Below are 22660 nucleotides of genomic sequence, written 5' to 3' on the forward strand. Positions count from 1 at the left end.
GATTGGTTGAACATCTGGTTAGATGCCAATGGCTGTTGCAGGTATGCTAAGTTTAGTTATATGGAATTTAGACTATTTATTGAAGACTGTTAATAAATTAAGTTTATTGTCCAATCCTAAAACCGCGTTCAGACCAACTTGAGTTTTCAGTCTAAATCCCCACAAACACCCAATATTGCCTTCTACACAAACACCATTAAACACCAGCTACACATGGCCAACTGAGTCTGCTAGGCCAATTGTTGCCCTCCCAACTGCCATGTCCATGTTGGCCCCTCATGCTACGGCTGGCCCCGGTGTCCAGTTTGTTCATATAGGCCCCGTTGTGTCTGCTTGGACTGGTGGTGGTGTGAAGTTGGCTCCAATGTGAGCAATTATCCTCAATCCCCTAATGGACAGCTTTTTGTTTCCTTTTGCTGTATGTGGGCTGATAGTAGTGCAGGGTGGACCACAGGTTAGGTCCGTAGGGGCAAACCTGGTAGGTAATAATTAGATAAGAAATGGGTAAAATGGACAATATTATTGTTTTTTGGCATTATTCTGCTTTCTCAATCCCAGTTGTTGGCTTGAACTCGTAAACATTTAAGGCTATTATAAATATGGACCAACAAATAAAATATTGGATGAATCCTTTCTTGGCAAAACTGTGTATAAGGCTCATCATTTTTGGTCTTTATCAAAAAATACATTCAGTTTTAAACCGATACCAACAAGGTATTGTTTTGTGCTGCAAGACCACACTTTCATTTACAGTAAACAATGTCTTCCCTCAATAAGCATCATTCAGAAAAAAAGAGTGAAATGGAGAAAATGCAATGAGCTGCTGATAATAGAAAAAAGCATGATTATCATACAGTTGTTTCATTGCAGTGTTTTGCAAATCTATCTCGGAACTGTTTTCCCCCCTAATATTTAAAATATCAACTTATCAATCAACTAACGATTATTTTCATTGTTGATTATTTTCTCGATTAATAGATTAGTTAGTTGGTCTATAAAATGTCAGAAAATGGTGAAAAATGTCGATCAGTGTTTACCAAAGCCCAAGATGGCATCCAAAGATATTAAGGTTTACTGTCATAAAGGAGTGAAGAAACTATAAAATATTCAAATTTAAGAAGCTGGAATCAGAGAATTTTTACTTTTTCAACTGATCAATCAATTATCGAAATAATTGGTGAATAATTTATTGGTTGACAACTAACCTAAAAAAACTAAAACTAAAAAAACACTTCAGGCATTCATTTCCCTTCTATTATACTCTAAACACAATTTTTATCAGCGATGCCAGAGGCACAGATACACACTGACATCATGGCACTGATATTCTAAATGTTTTCAAGCACACATCTGTGTTTTTGCAGTATACTTTTTATTTTTTTCATATGAAACAAATCAATTCTTCCAATGTCTTTTGAAGTGTGAAATTTCTTTTTAACATAAATTCTCACAGGACATTCAGTTAATGTTGATCTGAAAGAAAACATCTTTGAACTTGGCACTTAGAAAACAACCACAAAGAATTGTCACCTTTATTGATTTAGAACAAAATTTACAAAGCCATTCAAACAGTCATTTTTTTAATACTTTTATGTTTTTTAAACTCAACTGTTGAGAATATTCAAAATACTCTTTAATGTTGCTTCTCTCTCTCTTTGTACTTACAAATATGTACATTAATGTCTTGTCACGTGTTTACCCACTGACTCTTCATCACTGGTAATAAAAACCCTTTTTTAGTGTTTTATTTATAACTCTTCACACTGTTAGCACTCTGTTTAGCTCACCACTATCTGTTTGAGCTTGAGTGTCTGTGAATGTTTGGTGTGCTCAGATGGATGTCCCATGGCTGGGCTCACTGGCTTCTGGGATGGGTCCTCCTGGCACTGGTTGGTAGGACATTGGCATGGGTGTCTTGACTGGGCTCTGCCGGAAGAGCCCCCCATTGGGCGCCCTGTGTTTGCAGCGGATAGAGGGCATGGTGGCACTGCTGAGGGGCAGGGGCAAGGTTCTGCCAGTGGCTGCCCCCAGTGTCCTTCCTGCCCCATGATGACCCTCCTGGAGGAAGGTGGTCACAGAGAGCCGCGGTGGCCCCCGATAGGCTGGGTAGTCCCGAGTGGACAAGGCCTCCAGGGACTGGCTGGGCTGCATGCTGCCAATGTCCAGGGCAGAGATCTCGATAGACTGGCCTGGCAGCTGCTTGTGGGCCAAGTCCTCGTCCAGCAGGCTGTTCAAACGATGGTGGACCTGTTCCAGGTTCACCTCTTTGTCCTAAAGATAGATGGAAAGAAAGGCAGAGCGTGTGTGGAATAAAAGAGGCCAGGATAGAATAGAAGGGGTTTAATGGAAGGGAGAGCATGAATGTAATTAAAGAGGAGCGTGATAAAGAATAAAAGTGAAAATGAATGTGCAGTGAAAGGAGTTATGAGGTTATAGGAAAGAATGGGACGGGGACAGAGAGTGAACAAAGACAGAAAAAGACAGGTTACAATGGGTTTTTTTTACCATCCCCATCATAACCAGTTTACATGCAATGTAGTCTACTTATTATTTTATTATTCAGCTGAAATAACAAGCTGGCTAATATCAGCTTTACTCAGGAAACCAAATATATAAATGAATATGCTGCAATTTTTCAAGCAGCCAACATCAAGAGAGACATTAAATCTTAAATATGGTCTCGTAAAAGGTAATGTCTCCACTTCCGAAATGAACTTAAATGAAGATGTCTCTTCATGCAAAAGTCTTTAAGTTTTCCCACAGTTAGGTGACCACACATCTGCACTGGGCTACTCTTGCATGAAGAGCATCTGCTGTTAACATGACAGGCTCCAATGGACGCACAGATCCAACTAATCAGACTTTGTGAGACAATAAAATCTAAATGAAGACAAAGTAGTTAATGTCACTTAGTTCAAATAATCTAAATTGTATTGAAAAATTGTTTAAAATGTTATTTTTTCTAAAGCATACAGTACATTAATGAGGTAACACAAATATGGGAGAGGGAAGGGAGAAGCCAAATACAGGCACATGATTGTTTTTCAGACACGGTTTGGCTGCACCCTGCCCTACATGGCAATATTTTATTCTATCATCATGCACCCATTAAGTCGAGCCACACTAAAAACAAACAAAATGCTATATAACAGGAGAGACCATGGAGTGAGATGACAGATGAAGCCACTACAATATACTCCTGCCCGTCCCCATGCCCCGCCCCTTTGCCCTGACACAGCCAATGGCCATCCAGTATGTCAGGCCTCTCCTGACCTGTGTCAAGAGCCTCGGCCTCCTCCCAGTCTCTCTCTCTGTCTGTCCATATGTGCCGCCTCCCTTCTGGTGAAGCGCTTGTTATGTCATTATATGTCAATGGACCAGAAACTCTTTGCAGACCGTAATCCTTAGTCACCTGCTGAAGATCATAGACAACGATACATAACCAAAATGGTCCCATGTGAATCCGGACATTGACATATAATTGCAATTAATTACTACTTAGGTTATAAAAGGAATAGTTTGACATTTTGGGAAATACTCTTATTCGCTTTCGTTCTGAGAATGGGAAGAGAAGATCTATACCACAATTGAGAGTGAGTTCAGGCAAACCTTGTTCCAGTCCGATCATTTTCTTCAGAGACTGACTATATTTACATGCACATAATATTCAGTTTTTTGCCCTTATTAAAAAAAAGACAATATTCCGACTAAGCTGTTTACGTGGCTTATAAAAGTGAATATTCCACTAATATTCCCGTTTACATGTAGCCATGCAAAATAAGATTTTTTTCAAAGTTTACTAGCGGTGGCAGACTTGTTGGACCGTGCGAACATAGCTTCCCTCTTTCATTTCTTCAGCCAGCTTCTTGAAAAGGTTGGTGTAGCGATGTGTACGCATTTCCAAAAACCTGTTGATATCCAAGTCTTTGAAAATGTTTAAAAGTAGCTGTGTTTCTCCTTATCGGGTCTGCAGTCTTGCAAACTGTTGGCTGGTTGGTTTGTGTACAGCAACCATAGCAACGGACAGAGCTGACCATAAGCCTGCGGTAAAAACCCCGATTGAGACACATATTCTGAATAATACCGGAATATCTCACGCGTCTTAATCGGAAAATGCTATATTCGGAAAAAGGACTTATTCGGAATATTCAACCGGAATATGCTGTTTACATGACCTGTATCAAATTCGGAATAATAGTGGAATATTGGTGTGCATGTAAACTTGTGTACTCAATTGACAATTGAAGCATTTCCTTGGCTAACCATCTCCTGGCTGTAGCTTGTTATTTACCAGTCAGGTATGAGAGTGGTATCAATCTCCTCATCTGACTCCCTGCAAGAAAGCAAATAAGGCTATTTTCCCAAAATTTTGAACTATCCCTTTAAATGGCTGATGTGTACAGGTTTGCAGTAGGTTTTGTTTGAAATGGCTGTCATAATGTCCACATACTGTTTGTTTGTGCTGTCATGGTGCCAATGATGCTTGAAACAATTTAAGTGAAACTACACCCAAATCTTCGAAAATATTAAATATATCCGTGCAGGCTTGAAAGGTAGTTGTAAACATTTTCTAGTGTGAAGAACAGCTGCTGCGGTCAGCTTGAATTCATGAAATCTAAAGCTATTCAATGATATAAAAGCAGCAAATTCTCAGATTTTAAAAGCTTGAACCAGATATTTTTGTTTCATAAATGACAAATTATTCTATTTTAGGGTTACAACCAGTTTTTAATTCATGATTAATCACATATATTTTTTAAATTAATTGGTCCATAAAATGTCAAACTGATTTTAAAAATGGTTGCCAAATAATCCTCTGTAATCAGTCTCTCCTCTAATCTATTTTCTATATTTTACCACTCCCTCTGGTGAATATACATATGAGCGTCTGTTCTCAGGCAAGCACAAAGAGTATTGTCTGACCCATCTCATATTCTCCACGCAGAGTATGAGCTCTTACCCTCTGGCAGAAGATATAGGGTACCAAAATGTAAACTCAACCATTAAAAACTCATTTGTGCCTATCTGAATTAAAAAATGTAATGTTGCTTGAGGATGCAGGGGTTGTGCAATAGCTTTATGGTGTTCCTATCAATGGTTGTGTAATTTGAAGTTGTGCTTTGCTACAGTATCTTTTTTGGTTTATATGTTGTCTGTTTTTTATGATTACTACTATGGAGGCAGCTATATGTGTGCAGCATTTGAGTCCAAGACAAATATCCCTATGGGGACAATTAAGTATATTGTATATTATATTTTAGCATCATTGAGAATACAGATGAACAGGGTATTAAGAGTGTTTTGACAAATTTCTATTTTTGATAATAAAGTTTTGATTTATTCTGCTGTGAAAACTGCCCACCCACTTTGTAGAAAACTACAAACTTTTTCAAATCACATTTCAAGCCTTCAGAGGGGGAGCGTTTGATGCTCAAAAGATACATTTTGAGTGTAAAATCGCTTCAATACATGTCAACAAACAATAATAATGGAGCACACAATCATGATTATACTCAAACACATTTTATGTTCTATAAATAATGATAAGTGGTTTGTCTGTTTTGAATATCACATGACAGCAGTATGTGGTTATTATTAGAGCAGCTGCGCACAAAGACTGAAATAGAAATTGAAGGATTTTGATCTAACAAAATCAACCACAGTAAGTCAAACTTGTATGCACCAAAAACCAGCATGGGTGGAGTTTGATTTACTGTGTGTCTTTCATGGTTGTCCTTAGCCAGTGGTTTTTATTGGATTGTTGGACTGTCAAGTCAAACAGGCAGGTCAAGGCTCAGATTCTTTACTATGTGCTTTTGCTCACACTTTAGTTTAGGGATCCATGTCAAGCCTTAGTTGTCTGCATGACGCCTCATGCAGAGGGGCTGCCCAGTCGACAGCAGCAAGATGAAGTCCGAGCTCTAAAGCATTAAGACTTGAATGGATTAGCTAAAGAGAGCTATTGTACAACTACAACTTATATCACTTCAGCTGCAGTTTTCTCACACATGAGCATCAGACATTGTGATTGTCTGTTCAGGCAATTCATATTTTGATGTGTCTGTATGAGAGAATCACAGCGTGTGGGTTTGAGAGAAGCCTTAGTCCCTAACAAAGCACCCCAACCTCTCTCCCAACATGAGAAGGAATGAGTAGATTGATCACATATGATGTCTGGACTATCATCAGGGGCACACCTATTATAACTGGGTGTACTGCAGCTCTACTAAATCGGGGCTGGCATCAGCGCCTGCTGGATCCATAAAGTAGAGTGTGGCAGTGGCATCTCTGGGCAGGACCGGGGGGCCCGGGGGTCTGGGTCTCGACCGGGGCCTTGGTGGGGCAGGGGGACCCGTGGTGGCCACCATGGCCTGGTTCTGGGTTAGCAGGCTTGGGACTGGGCCCTGGCCCGACGAGATGTCAGTGGTCACCTCTTTGGGCTGCTCTCTCCGGCAGTGGTTGCTGTTCCACCAGGTCTCCAGTGCAGCCACAAGCAGAGCCAGCAGCAGCCCTGCAGCCAGGATGCAGAATACACCAGCAAAGCTGTGGAGACGCAGTGCCCGTCCCTCCGGCTGGGCATCTGCGTGGCTCTGCAGGTCACAGCGGCCTTTCCTCGGCCACCATTTCTGCTTCAGGATGTCAAGGTCCCCTTTTTCCTGAAGCTCCAATATCCTGTAGAGAAGAAACACTAAGTAGTTATTTCACACGAGCAGGATTTGTCCAATGTCCTGTGGTGTTATTACATGAAACTCTGCACCTAATAGCTTGGATTCAGGCATGTTAATTGCTGGCTTATCAAATTAAAAAAGACATTGGAGTAGAGAATGAAAAATTAAATATAATTTTCATAGAGAATATAAGTAAATCAGTATAACTGCTCTGAATGACTATAATTACATGATAATACTGTGTATCTGTTAATGTACTGCATTAGCATTAACTGTTAGCTCACTAAAGCCCCATAGTGGGTAGCTGCAGTTCGCACAGCAGCCGATTGTAAGATGTGATACTGACGCACTGTAACTGTGCTAACAAGAGCACAAAGACCAGTGCTATTTAAACGAGGCGAAGAAAAACAATCACAGCTTCAAGATTAATTGGTTTCATATCAAATTGTATAAGCGTAGAAACAAAGATGATCAAATACTCCAGTCAGCCCATTAGTTAGCGTACGGAGAGGAATGGATGGATGTTGTGGAGGAGAATGATGACAGCTGAGTATAAACTGAGGCGAGGCACTGAATCTGTCCCATCGGAACAGTTAGCTTTCTGCACAGTCATTATTCAACCTCTTCAACAGTGACTGGCATATGTGTGTTTGTGCACAAGCCTGCACATTCATTCAAATCAAAAAGGAACACTCAGACTTAAATCTTTTGACTTTTATACACATTTACACTCTTGAAACCCCTTTAAATATTCACCATTCCTTTCCTGCCTGTCATGTATTTAAGATCTTTCACCGAGGCACTGTTTGTAATTTACAGGGTGATCAATCATCCAATTTCAGATGGTGTTTGTCCTAGATTTATTTTTTGTTTGCTGTCCTGATTTAAAATTCACTACTATCAATCTTGTAAAACTGCAGTGAAAATGTTTGGAGCAGCATATTTCTGTCTTTTGTCTGGGGGGGGGGGGCTGATTAATCAAAAACAATGGACTGGAAATATGAAATATGTACTTCTCAGTGTGTGTCTTCAAGAGAAACTGTGATAAGAAATGTTCTGGTTGTATCTAGTCATCAGTCAACATTGATACAGTTTATTACAGCTTGGGTTTTATTTCCATAGCTCTGGCTAGATTTGTTTTGTCTGTTATGATAACATTGTACTCACCGAAGAATTGCTGAGATTTGGAGACATGGTAACATTGCTAAAATAGCTCCAGCGAGGCAAAAATTACAAGCATTCAGACGATCACACACATTGTAAACAAACCTTCAGGTTAGTCAAACCAACTTTCTGGTTCAACTTTGACCTACTGTACTTACTGTAGTTGTGTGCACTCACGGTTACTCAAATATAGTGGTTTGAAAATCTGGCTAAACTGTTGGCTCATTTACAACTTGTCTGACCGCTTGTATTTCATGCCCAGTTGGACCTTTTTTTATGGAGGTTTCCTGTTTCCAAATCTCAGCAATGATTTGGTATGTAACTGTTAGAATCGATGTCCAGAGCTACAAAGATACAATGCACTGATTCCATTAAGGCTTAGCTAAAATGAATGCATCCCAAATAATAAATATATCAATACACCGTTTAAAATATATACCAATATACGTACTTCTGAGAGAAGAGGTCTCTGTAAGGACTGCCATGCTGCAGGGCCATGCCGTAGCCTCTGGTACTCATGCCATTTCCTGCTACAGTCAGTGTGCAGTCGTCGTCTGTCAGAGCAGCATACTCTACCACCGCCATGTCCCACAGAAAGGCATACGACTCTCGCTTCACCTGGATAGTTCAACAATAGACATATACATTCAAAGGATAAATACACGGCTGATGTGTTTAAAGGAACACGCCGACTTATTGGGACTTTAGCTTATTCACCATATCCCCCAGAGTTAGATAAGTCCATACATACCCTTCTCATCTCCGTACATGTTGTAACTCTGTCTGACGCCCCCATCGCTAGCCTGGTTAGCACAGATCCTAGAGGTAACCGGCTCCAACTAGCCTACTGCTCCCAATAAGTGACCAAATAACACCAACATGTTCCTATTTACATGTTGTGATTTGTATAGTCACAGTGTGTACAAATAACGTCACATGAAACACAGCCGTCTTCTAACCATATACAAACTGGGAACTATATTCTCAGAAAGGCGAAGCTCTGCTACTTGGGCGGAGTGATTTGCTTGCAGCACCTGAGAAGCCCCGTGGTGAGGAGCAGAGAGTAGCAGTGCTTGCATTTTTCATTAGTTTTTATTTTTATTTCGTTTTGACTTTTTGTTCAGTTTAGTTTTAATTAGTTTTTAAAAAGGGTTTGCTAGTTTAGTTTAGTTTTTATTTTTTTGAAAATGCTTAGTTTTAGTTTAGTTTTTATTAGTTTTAGTCTTTTTTTTGTAATATGGATTATTTGTCGGGGGATTCAAAAAGATCAGAAAAAGTATTGTGCAATAATAACTCAACAAAAAACAAAAAACATCATACAATTTTAGAAATATGTATTCACAATGTATTCAACAATAACACCAGTACATAAAATGTAGCCTACATATGGTCATAAATATGTAAACAGTCTACACAAGACGCTGCAGTAAGTGCAAAATGATACCACCTTCCACTGCAAGGCACTTTATCTGACACAGTCAGTCATAATCAATAGGTGCCGCTTTCTTCCGGCTTTCGGTACCGCTATGATGCCAGGCGAGAGGCACGGAGCCACGGACATGTTGTGTTCAATTTGACGTGGAATGTCGGAATTTCTGGGTTCCCAGTCGGAAACTATACATGTCATGGTCGGAGAGATATAACGTTATTTGCTCTATGAAAGATCGACAAAGACGAAAACAAAGGACATTTACTCGATAATTTTATTTTATTTTAGTTAGTTTTGCAAATAGACATTACAGTTTTAGTTTAGTTATCGATTTTTTTGTAATGCCTCGTTTTTATTTTTATTTTAGTTAACGACAATGTTTTTTCCCACCTAGTTTTCGTTATTTCGTTCGTTTTCGTTAACGATTATAACCTTGGTACGGACAAGAAAAAACAATGCAGTACCTTAAGTTATCCTAATACATCCATGTGCAGTACACACATAGAAACAAGACACACCCCATGATCCTGGGGACATCTACCTTAAAGTTGAAATATGTTTCTCAATATTTTGATATAAAAATCAATACTTCTTACTTTAAATCTCATGGTTACATTTGTGAACTTTTCCATTGTCATGTCCCACCCAAGCATCATGGTTTAAGCACCAAAATGTTGAATTAGAGCGTAAAGACACTTTACTCCAAATGTCCCTGTATTGGTGGGAGAGTTGTGCACAGGAAGACTTTTCACTGGGAAAAAACAATGAGTAGAGCAAACAGTAGAGCTAAATAGTTGCAAAGAAATTAACCTAAACATTTTGCCCACTCATTAGTGTAATCATTGAATAGCACAGCATTAGATTTCTTTACAAAGATGATGAAAATAATTGCATCCGTATTTGTTTTTCCAGCGTTGCATTCCTCTGCGTGTAGCATATTTTCAGAGACACGATCATGTGCTGTAGCCTCAAGCACAAACTGTGGAGAATATGTAGAACAACAACAGATAGAAAATCTGTCTGAAATCCTTCTGGACTTTTTTCTTTTTCATGCACTTCTCTGGCCTTCTTCCCTGTGGTGTCCCTACATCCTACGTCTTCTAGAGTAAGACTGTGCTCTTAACAAATGCAGCTCAGCAGCCTTTTCACCTCAAACCTCATTAGGACTACACAGGGCTCTCAAGTTCACTCAGCTTTAATAAAAAAAAAAAACACGTACTGGAGAAATCACATTACCATCATAAAAATCATCATAAAATGGCTTCATCACATCAAATATGTTTGGAGTGGGATTTAAAACTAAGAGTTGGTTTCCGTTAATGTGTCTGCAATGCAATCTGGCCTGACTACACTGTATGCAATTAGCTGCTCAGATAATAAAGCAGTTCATATGTCAAGACTCTGTAATTTGTTAAATTATGGATAATTCTTCAATCTGGTGTTTGTGAGGTTGTTTGTTTATGTGTTAAAGGAAGATAGAAATAAGAGAATGCATACATATTAATTCAGTAGCCCACAGAGTTTTTGAGAATAATTTAAAACCCTCAAAATTCAATAGATTTAAATATCACTTTACTCAAATGCCCCCGTGAATCAGGGATGGTGATTATTGCTCACATTTTTTGTTCCTACCTGGTGGTGTGACAGTAAAAAGCTACATTTCGTTATGTTTCGCAGTGTTCATTTCTCTCTTAGAAATATATAGAGATATAATCATATTATATTTTTAGATAAATATTTAAAAGCTTTTACAGTTTCTGGAGGACAAAGCAACCTCTTCATTGCCTGCCTGTTTCATGTCAAATAATAGCAATATATATTTTTCATTTATAAGGTTCGAACGAAAATAATTAAAAAAAAATAGTTAACACTTCAGAAACAACTGATTTGATTAAATCTCACTTTTCATATACAATATAAAGTATGCAAAGATGCCAGCAGAAGTCCAACAACAGCAACATGAGTTAAAAGTGAATTGACAACATTTACATTCATGAATACCAAAACAATTACGCACCTTCTTGATTCCCTCTGATGGGCTGGAGACAGAGTTCTCAAAGGCATTGTTCTTGTTGATGGTCTTCCAGAGCTCAGCGAATGTGCTGTCCTGCTCCAGAGGATTGGTCCCTTTAGCCTGGAAATAGTCGTACACGGCCGAGTCCCTCACTGTCCCGTAAACCAGGTCCACCTGCTTGGACAGGTCCTGGAACGACCTACAGTCAGGGTCACAAATATTGTGTTGGTTTACTAGATTTGATAGAAGATTGTGATTGGTAAACCAGGAAATAATAAACAAAATTCAGACAGAAACAGGCATTTATGGGAGAATATTTCAGTTTGCGTCATGTAGAGAACGTAATAACTGTCAGCAGGAAATATGACTGTTGTGGAGTTATTTATCAAAAAACAGTGTGAATTAATCTAGGGTATAGAGTGTATTAAAGGGCTAACCAACCATACTTGGATACATAATAGTATAATAATAATAATAATCATAATAATAATTAAAGCTGCAAGCAGCGATGGGCGGGCCCTCGCGCCTCTGCGCTCGTCACAGTTACTGGCAGTCGCCGCTCCTTGCGACCGTGCATTTGCGCGGCACTCAGACACTGCAAATTGTCACCAATGAAAAGGGAACTCCCTGCTGAGTTCAATGATACCTCACACAAGACTTTACATCATACAGTTCATTAGCCAAAGTTCGTGGCCAAAGTATAGGGGTCGGGGCAAACCTTTACCAATAAAAAAGGAAGTCTCTGCTGAGTTCATTGATATCTCACGTAAGACTCTACCTTAAACGGGTCACCAGTTAGGAAAGGGGGCGTGGCTTAAGCATAGGGGGGCGGGCCAAACCATCACCAATGAATAAGGAACTCTCTGCTGAGTTCAATGATACCTCACACAAGGGTCTACCTTAAACGGTTAAATTGTTATGAAAGGGGCATGGCTTAAGCATAGGGGGCGGGCCAAACCATCACCAATGAGGAAGGAACTCTCTGCTGAGTTCAATGACACCTCACACAAGACTGTACCTTAAACAGTTCAAATGTTATGAAAGGGGGCGTGGTTAAAGTATAGGGGGCAGCTCAGTATCACATGTAGACCACACATAAGTTTCATGTAAATTGGATGATGTTTGTTATATAAGGCGCATTTCCTGTTGCCAGCTATGACCAAAAGTCAATTTTGGCCTGTGGATGTCCTCAGGCCTGGACCCTTCGGGCAGATACGACAATGTACACTCAAGTTACAACAACTTCTTTGTTCATCGCTAAACACTCAAAATGGCCACCACACCATGCCCACACTATTTGACGAAAGGTTTTTCTTTTAATAACTTTTGATCTTTAAGGTGTTGAGATGGTACAGAACAAATTTGAAGTCCATCGGATGAAATGTCTAGGATGAGTTCGTTAAAGTACAACATGTGGAAATGGCCAAAATCGCACTAATTTCGAACTTTCAATTAAAAATGGCGGACTTCCTGTTGGGTTTAGGGTATGGCTCCAATGAGCTTTTTTGTACGTCTTGACCAAGGGGGTAAGCCTCTCCTCGGACCGCGAGCCTCCTATGGCGCCATTTTAATGCTATAAAGCCATCACCTCCCGTTAGCATTCCATTGACTGCCATTCATTTTGGCGCCACTTTGACAGCGAATAACTTTACATCTGAAGAGTTTAAAGACTCCATTTGTCCATTGTTTATTTCTACAACAACAATGTATAAAAGCCAATGTATAAAAGGTTCCATTACCTTGTACCTCACGTTATGGCTCCGTTACGCGACTTACTGTCGCATAGTAGAGGAATTGCCGTATAGTACAGGAGAAGCTCGCAGACAGTTTCGTCTCACATTAGCTGTTTAAGTGTAATTACTAATGTTAACTAGCATTTTAGTTAGCAATAATTAGCCTGTGCCTATGTTATCTCCTTACATATACCTACGCTCTCCGTCTCTGCAAGATTGGGAATGATTGAGATTTCTCTTGGCACAGCTACCAGAAGACTTACAACTTTCAGACAGGTTGCTAACGGCACATTTACGTCGTCTCTCTCAGTTGGAGGCTGCGCAGTAACCCTAGCCATCACCAGAAAAGTGCTTCTATTGGCCTTCACTGGTGTCCGCCCAGAGCAACGGGATCTGTTGGTCCATTTATATACAGTCTATGGTCTTGACATGCTATATATGTGTACCAAGTTTCATTAGTCTACGTTAAACGTACTGCAGGGGCTAAATTTTTTGTAACTTTGTAGGGGCGCTAGCGAGCCATTTTTGTGCACCTATTTGCGAATAGGAAATACGTAAATTTTCACCAGGATTGATGCGACCGCTAATTCTGGTGAGTTTTTGAATATGCTAAGCCCCTCAAAAAGGCAATTCATTTTTTGATTTTTTTTTTAATAATAATTTAAATAGGGCCTTCGCCGCTGTCGGCGCTCAGGCCCTAATAATAATAATAATAGTAGAGATTGAGTTTTAAATGATTAATCAACATTTTGTGCGTTTATTAACCAGTCAATACTAAAATATAGGCTCAATATAAAAACTTTTTACAGTAGGTTTGAATAGGTTTTCATAAAACCTATTCAAACTTTATCAGCTATTTTTCTTGAACTTGTGAGCCCATCAGCTTCCAATCTAGTGTTTTAATTTTGATACTAGTGATACCTTTTTTAAAATTTGCATCGCAGTGCTACTGTGCTTTTAATTTAACATACATTTTCTTTAAGATAAAGAGTGTTACTGTCTTGTACCATTATTTTTCCACCTGCACAAGTTGTTGTACATGTTTACTGCCAACAAAGCTGTTACTACTTGCAATATACAGTGTCAAGAAAAAGTATGTGAACCTTTTGGAATTTCATTGTTTTCTGAATAATTAGTGGGAATGCTGATTCAGCAGCATTCCAACTACTGTTATTCCTTTCGGCCATTTTTATTATTCCGTACGTTTTTTGGCTCTCCGTAACTTCTGCATACGTTCAGCTATTAAAACCATTCAACTTTTAAAATGTTCAGCTCTTTCAGCTAATGATGGGACTTCTTCAACTTTTTTTAAACTATTTATACTTTTTAAAATATTAAGCTTTTTAACACTTTTTTTTAACATTGAAGTCAATCGGAGCATGTTTCACATCATTCAAATCTTCTTCCGCTCCCAAAATTTTCAGCCCCTCCATACTTTCACCTACAGACGCCAAACAAACTTTAAAATGTTCACAAATATTCAGGTATTAGGCTATTGCTTTTCAGTTTGATATCTTTTACAGTTTTTGTGAAAAAGCTGTTTAAGTTTAGTGATCATTTCAGGATTTTTTGGAGTTTATAATGAGTGTGTGTTGGGGCGAGCTAGAGTGGATGATGTCATCGCTAGAGCACAGAGCCTTAAAAAAATTATCTTTGTCCCCTCTCTATAAATTGCTCTCACACCCACAATATCTACTTGTCACACACAATTTATACATCAAAACGTAGGTATTTTTGTCTAGTTTCAGGCAATGTGCTCCGTTATGCGATATGACTTACTTTTGGCTTGGTGAGCTTCCAAATGACAAGAGTTCCACATCTTCCTCCATTCGCTGCCCTGTTTAACATTCTCCACATTTTTGAGCGAAACGCAGAGCGAACCACAGACAAAGGGTGTTTTCACTGGTCATACGTTACCATGACAACCCTTTCACAGACAGTTGAATTGAATACTACAGGCAGTAATATGAACATTAGTCTACATCTTTTGTGTTCCACTTCTGTCTGTCTGTCTCTGTCTCTCTCTGTCTGTCTCTGTCTCTCTCTATCTGTCTCTGTCTCTCTGTCTCTCTCTGTCTGTCTCTGTCTCTCTGTCTCTCTGTCTGTCTATGTCTTTCTCTGTCTGTCTCTGTCTCTCTCTGTCTGGCTCTGTTTCTCCCTGTCTCTGTCTGTCTGTTTCTGTTTCTCCCTGTCTCTGTCTCTCTCTGTCTCTCTGTCTGTCTGTTTGTTTCTCTCTGTCTCTGTCTGTTTTTGTTTCTCCCTGTCTGTTTCTGTTTCTCCCTGTCTCTGTCTCTCTCTCCCTGTCCCTGTCTCTCTGTTTGTTTCTCTCTGTCTCGGTCTGTCTGTCTCTGTTTGTTTGTCTGTCTCTGTCTGTCTGTCTGTCTGTTTGTCTGTCTGTCTGTTTCTGTTTCTTGTTTTTATTCCCTCTTCCGTACTTTTTTTGGCTCTCCGTAACTTCTGCATACGTTCAGCTATTAAAACCATTCAACTTTTAAAATGTTCAGCTCTTTCAGCTAATGATAGGACTTCTTCAACTTTTTTCTACTATTTATACTTTTTTAAATATTAAGAAATGTTCAGGTTATTGGAATGATGTGTGGGTAGAATTGAAAACAATACTGGGATATGAACTACCAAAGACTTGTGAGATATTATATCTGTGTAACCTGAGAGGGGAAATGTACAACATGAAGATGGATTCCTGGTTAAAATTCTGCTGGCTGCGGCCAAGAAGGCAATCACCAGAAATTGGTGTAGAGAGGACCCTCCCACTCTGAGGAACTGGCTGGACGTAGTCGAGGAGATACTCAACATGGAAAGACTCATATATATATATATATATTGAGACTCCAGCAAGCAAAATACGATAAGAAATGCGAAAAATGGACAGAATACCAATCACAATGAAGAGTCACCACCGGAAACTTTGATGTCAGGGACATTTGAGTATTATTACTAAGAACACGTACCCCACTGATGCTGTGCTGTGTTCTCTGTTCTTTATTGTTTATACCAAAAATCAATAAAATCTGAGTGAAAAAAAAAAAAAAGAAATGTTCAGGTAATTCATTTCAACTTTCATCTTTGACAGTATTACAGTTCATCTTCCAGCTTTTCTAACAATGTATATTAGCTCTTCACTTATTTAGGTAATGCAGTTTAGCTTCCAACTCTGACAATTTTCCAGATGTTTCAGCAGTGCAATGCATTTGGGCTTAAAGATTTTTCATACAATTTGTTTCACATTTCTGCATTTGTGAGTCATTATCAGTTCGAAAATATACTCAGACCTCACAATGTTCTACAACTTTTCCAATCCTTATAATTTCCCCTTTTTCAAGAAATCTGTCTCTGAATAGCTGCAGCGTGCCACACGTGACATATTAACAGCAGGTGTGATAATTACAGATCAAAGAAAGGCTTTATTAGAGCTGAAGGAACACCACTCAGCTATACAGATGATAGTGTAGTGGATATGGCACATGCCTTTGGTGTGGGAGACCTGGGTTTGAATCCCACTGTGGTACATCTGTCAATGTGTCCCTGACCAACATGTTATTTCACTTTTTCAACTATTCTCACTACTTCAACTTATTCTTACGGATTTAAGCTATTCAACCAGTTTAGCTTTAGCAATTCAGCTATTCATGTTTTATTTTGGCTCTCCGTAACTTCTGCATACGTTCAGCTATTAAAACCATTCACCTTTTAAAATGTTCAGCTCTTTCAGCTAATGATAGGACTTCAACTTGTTTCTACTATTTATACTTTTTTAAATATTAAGAAATTTTCAGGTAATTCATTTCAACTTTCATCTTTGACAGTATTACAGTTCATCTTCCAGCTTTTCTAACAATGTTAGCTCTTCACTTATTTAAGTTATGCAGTTTAGCTTCCAACTCTGACAATTTTCCAGATGTTTCAGCAGTGCAATGCATTTGGGCTTTAAGATTTTTCATACAATTTGTTTCATATTTCTGCATATGTGAGTCATTATCAGTTAGAAAATATACTCAGACCTCACAATGTTATACATATTTTGTCATTTTTCAACTTTTAAAGCTGACAATTCAGTTTTAGGTCAACTTTTAACTTTTTAATGAAATTCATACTTATTAAAACGATTTCCACTTTTTCAACTACTCTCACTACTGCAACTTCTTACGGATTTAAGATATTCATCCAGTTTAGCTTTAGCAATTCAGCTATTCAGCATTCCCACGCATTTTCTGCAGGAAATGCATTTTCTAGTTCAGAATAATTTCTGAAGTCATAAAATGTGATCTGATCTTCATCTAAGTCAATGGTATTGACAAACATAATGTGTCTAAAATAATAACACAAACAAATTCTGACCATATCTTTATGGAACACACTCATTCAACATTCAAAATGGCAGTGGAAAAAGTAAGTGAACCCTTAAGAATTAATAACTGGTTGACCCCTGGCAGCAATAACCTCAACCAGGCGCTTCCTGTAGCTGTGGATCAGACCTGCACATCGTTGAGGAGGAATCTTAGCCCATTCTTCCTGGCAGACCTGCTTTAGCTCTGTCATATTCTTTGGATGTCTCATGTGTATGGCCCTCTTCAAGTCAATCCATAGCATCTCTATTGGGTTGAGGTCTGGGCTCTGACTTGGCCACTCCAAAAGGTGGATTTTAGCAGGCCTAAATCATCATGTTTCCTCCACCATACTTTACGGTTGGGATGATGTTTTCATGATGATATGCCGTGCCGTTTCTAAGCCAGATGTAGTGCTGTGTGGTATTTCCAAATAGTTCAATCTTAGTTTCATCAGTCCTCAAAACATTTTGCCAATGTTCTTTTTAGTAAGCAGTGGTTTCCTTCGTGGTGTCCTGCCATAGATACCCTGCTTGTTCAATGTTTTACGTATTGTAGACTCATGAACAGAGATGTTAGCCAGTTCCAATGATGCCTTCAAATCTATGGCTGTCATTCAGGATTGTTTCTTGACCTCATTGATGAGTCTTCGTTGTGCTCTTGGTGTCATTTTGACTGGGCGCCCACTTCTTGGTAGAGTAGCAACAGTCCCAAAGTGTCTCCATTTGTAGATTGTTTGCCTAACTGTAGACTGGTGAATTTCTAAAGTCTCTGAAATAACTTTGTAACCCTTGCCAGCTTTATGTAAATCAACAATTCTTGATCGTAGATCCTCTGAAAGCTCTTTTTGGCAAGGCATGGCTCACATAAGTGTGTTCTTCTTGTGCAGAGCAAACTCCAAAAGTTTGAGGGTTTTTTATCAGTCAAAGTAGCTGTAGTCCACACCTCCAAACTCATTATTTTAATGAGACTCCAGGTGTGCTAAAACCTGACTCCATTTAGCTTTTTTGAGGTCATTAACTCAAGGATTCACATACTTTCAACAAGCACTATGAGGTTTTTTTGGTTGTTCTCAATAAAGACATGAAAGATCCAAAAAATGTTGTGTTATTATTTTAGACACATTATGTTTGTCAATACCCTCGACTTAGATGAAGATCAGATCACATTTTATGACAAATTTATTCAGAAAACCATGAAATTCCAAAAGGTTCACATACTTTTTCTTTCCACTGTGTCATCTTGTAAAATCTAAACCATGCCTTATTTTTCTCCACATTATGCAAGAAAACAATAATTTATTAAACACAAGTGAGAAAATATGTATGTACAAACACTTATACTGTTAAATTACCAACTTCTGCTGATATAAATTACACTTGGGTGCATTTTGTAACAAATTTAGGCTGAATTTCATTTCCCTGTCTTACCCCTTCCCCTTAGTTTTGCGCGTTCACGTGAGAGTAAGGGCTATCCCAATTCTCGTTTTGGGGGTATGGCTAAGGGGAAGGGGTAGATACCCCTTAAAACCAAGCAAAGTCCCGAGCTTACTTGAAACCGAGGGGTACCCAGAATACACTGCGCAACCGGCAACAATGGCGGACAGATCAACCAGAGAGTCCCATAAATGTAAGTATTTTCGGCTTAAATAATTGATTTAAAAATTACAAGTCTTGTTTTGTGCTCTACACACACTGTACATATATATTTGCAACCATATTCTTAATTGAAACGTTTTTAAAAATCGCTTGTTTGCTAGGTTAACTTTACATTGCTTATTTGCACAACAGTCATCAGGCATCAGACTGTGGTCTGGAATTTCAGAATAGCTGTTTTTTTGTTTGTTTGTGGTCTTGTGTGTCTTTTGTAAGTTTTATACATTTGAGTGCCTTTGTATATGTGTGTGACATGCAAGTTATGATTCTAATAGTTAATAATGGTTCTGTAATATAATATATTTTTATGTTTTTGCCTGTTATGTTTACTTTATTGGGCAATAAAGACAAAGTTAACAAAGAAGGTGTTTCTGAACATCAATGACATTCGAAACGGTGATAACTGAAACAGATATACAACACACCATGCAGTGTGTATAAAAATATTTATTGCAAACAGACCTAAGTAGTACACAGATAAGAACATCTGCATCTACACTACCACCACCAAAGTGAACATAAAAGAACTATAAAATATATACATGCATATGACACTGTTGTCAAAACCCACGCAATCGACATACACACACTTGCAGACGGAATCTTGGAAGTTTGTGATCAATACTTGTCACCTCTGGTGATGTAGCAGCCAGCTAGTGACAATGTATGATGACGTAACCGTAACCAAGTGATGTCTCATTCATAGGGGTATGTTTTCATCCTTAGCCCTTACCACTCTGTTTCGAGGGACAAGGGCTAGGGCTAAAACGAAGGGGTAGGGGAAGGGGTAAGAAAGAGAAATGGGATTCAGCCTTAGGCTTTATTCTTTTCATACTTCATTACTAACAACAAGGATGGCTGATAAACAGTTTATAGGTTAATCATCCAGATGGGAATGTCTTTCACTAATCTAGAGAATTTATGACAGGGTTTGAACATTTCTGACTTGTGCCAGTATCAGAAAAGACAGCGATTCCCGCTGGTACTAACACTCCTCCTTTATTCATTAGTCCACCTAAGCCTCTTGGCTTATATACTTTGATATACAGAATAACCCCAAAAAACGTTTTAAACTGGTTTACTCCATCCAATGAGTAAGCCTAAAACTACCACCTCCCTCTCTTATGCATATTGGAAGCAAATCACTAATAAGAGTGTTCTTTATCAACCAACTTAGCTCCACCTGTAGCGTGCGTTTTGCTATTCTGATGTCGATGCTTTCCCCAGCCATCAGCACCAGGACTCCAACCAGCTTCAGAGTAATGATGACCAGGTTGGGAGGTTAAGTTGCTGACTGATTATGGGTTTCGTCCCCGATTGTGCATTAGCCTCTAATTGAGTCTGCACCCAACTCTAATCTACTTTTCAGAGACAATACTTAATATCTGAAAACTAGTCTCTCCTTATTCAAATGCTTATTATGCAGATGCTATGTGGGCAATATGAAATGAGGCTCCTTGCTGCAGCTGTATTTTACATCTTGAATTGATTGCCAATTTTATACAGCATCTTATTTGCTAAATGTCAATGCTGTTTTTATTTGACGAGTTTGCTTCCAATGTAATTTGAATGGTATTTTTCCAGAAGATTACCTACTTCCTTGACTGGTATTAGGTGGATATGTTTGACATGCTGCTCTGTGCATTTGCTACAAAATCAACATATTAGAGTAGCATCAGAATGTTTATATAATGAAGTCTTCTCAACAATTCTCTAAAAAGTGAGAGAATCGAATAGCTTATCTCAAGATAATGATGTTGGACTAATTCAACCATTTAATTAGAAGCCTGTATGGTGTAGCAGTGGTTATTGGGGTGGGGGGGGGAGTGAGTGAGAAAGAAACAACTGATTACATATTGCATGGTCTCCAGTTTATTCTGTCAGATTAAACTGTAAGCTTTACTGCACCGAGTAAAATATTCTGCTTTACTTTTGTCCAACAGCTTACTTTAATGTTACTACACAAGTACCTACACATGTTGAATTTTTGAGATACATAAACATACATATTTAGATCCACCAGCTGAAGTAACTAAAATTAATACAAGTGGTGAAAGCCCCTGTATTGTAATAAAAAATAGACAGATGGTACATTTTGAAGTAGATACTGTATATGTACTGAGGACATCTGTCGCCCATTTCCTTGTTTGCCTTTTCTTTGTGAGCACTACAACATTGTGATCAATACAGAGGTCCAACGCAGCTCTCTGTTCATTAACTCTAATGTCTGAACAAAGACTGACACACACACAAACACACACACACACACACACACACACACACACACACACACACACACACACACACACACACACACACACACACACAATTCCTCTCTGCCATGCACAGCTACAGAGACACACGCTTGTAAAGAACATTCTTCTCTTCTATGTGCATGTCACAAATTTCCTCTCAGGTGTTCTTGTTGGAATCAAAGGCACTAAGTGGTCATGATTGTATTTAGCTGTACAGTATAAATGTAAAATTGGCCATAGTAATAACAATTAAAGCAACATTAAAAATAAAAACAAAACAGTTTAGCCAAAGAGTACCACTAAAACAAAGTTAAGAAACTAATCTGACTCCCTCTCACACTTACTCAAGAGAGGAACATATAATAGTTTAACATTGTAGTGTGGAAGAAAAACACTTTTTCACCTCTGTGTCCTGAGGCGTAGGCGTTTTGTAAAGGCTTATTTACAGAAAGAGCAAACAAAAGGGGAAAAAGCCATTCAGAGTTTAAAGAAAATGTATAATATGCAAATTCTGGTTTAAAGAGATATTTGCTGATTTAAATCCAACTCTGTGTCATGGCAGTGTGGGTAGTTTGTTTAGATGAACAGTGTTTGGCTTCCCTCCGTGGCACCAGTGCACTAAGCTCCCTGCGGTGCAGAGCAGCAGAGGTCTGCTGAGATCCGCCGGGGGACGCGAAACGCCTCATGGAGGTCCGCCGAAATCCACGTGTTGCGTCATCCAGCAGATCTTGGCAGACCTTCGATCCTCGGTTCACAAGCGCCACAGAGGGAAGCCAAACACTGTTCATATAAACCCACTACCTACACAAAGATGAAACAAAGCTGAATTAAAATCGACAAAGTATCCATTTAAGTAAGCGTACTATCTTCAGACCAAATTGTTAATTGTTTCTGGTACACCAACTTACAGTAATGTATAATGCACACACTCACTTAGAAAGAGGCAGAGGCAATCTCACATAAGCACACACTCAGTGGGAAGCATGTTCACATACAAACTATACTGTACATACTGCAGGCAGTAAACCAGTAAACAAAGTTTTTAAAATGAAAGGAGCTGAACTGCACCCTCATTCTATATGGTTTTTAAGATTCAAGTCATATCTGTCAGAATCTTTCCAAGGTTTTGGGCATTGGATTGATGTTGGAGGACAAACTGCTCATGCTTTTCTGAAAAACATTTCCAAAGCAGGAAAGAAATTTTCAGATTCTTAGGTACTTCATAGTTGTTTACTGGTCACCGGGTTTAATTAAAACCTAGGTTATCATCTGCGTTAAAAAAGATAGACTATCTTGCTAAGAGGGAAAAATGATGGAGCCTAGAATTGAGCAGTGAGGGATCCCTCCAGGTACAGTGCATCTGGAGAGGGAGATTAAAAAAAAAATGCCTATTGTAATA

At 38.8% G+C, this 22660-nt stretch overlaps 1 protein-coding gene across 2 annotated transcripts in view; it reads right to left on the reverse strand.

The window, feature by feature from the left end:
* Positions 1-1499: 1499 nt before the first annotated feature.
* Positions 1500-22660, reverse strand: part of grid1a (glutamate receptor, ionotropic, delta 1a) — a 289882-nt gene continuing 268721 nt past the window's right edge. The window contains exons 13-16 of one of the 2 annotated variants that reach the window (XM_031308223.2): positions 11279-11474; positions 8284-8450; positions 6432-6672; positions 1500-2271 (exon numbers count right to left, since the gene is read on the reverse strand). In XM_031308223.2, the coding sequence (XP_031164083.1) occupies positions 1831-2271; positions 6432-6672; positions 8284-8450; positions 11279-11474 (1045 nt within the window). In that variant the 3' untranslated portion in view covers positions 1500-1830. Of the gene's footprint in view, positions 2272-6197; positions 6673-8283; positions 8451-11278; positions 11475-22660 lie in introns of both variants that reach the window. The other variant, XM_031308230.2, reaches the window with a different exon arrangement.

This window comes from Sander lucioperca, chromosome 15 (genome assembly GCF_008315115.2).
Source record: "Sander lucioperca isolate FBNREF2018 chromosome 15, SLUC_FBN_1.2, whole genome shotgun sequence".
In the NCBI taxonomy this organism is placed as follows: domain Eukaryota; kingdom Metazoa; phylum Chordata; class Actinopteri; order Perciformes; family Percidae; genus Sander; species Sander lucioperca.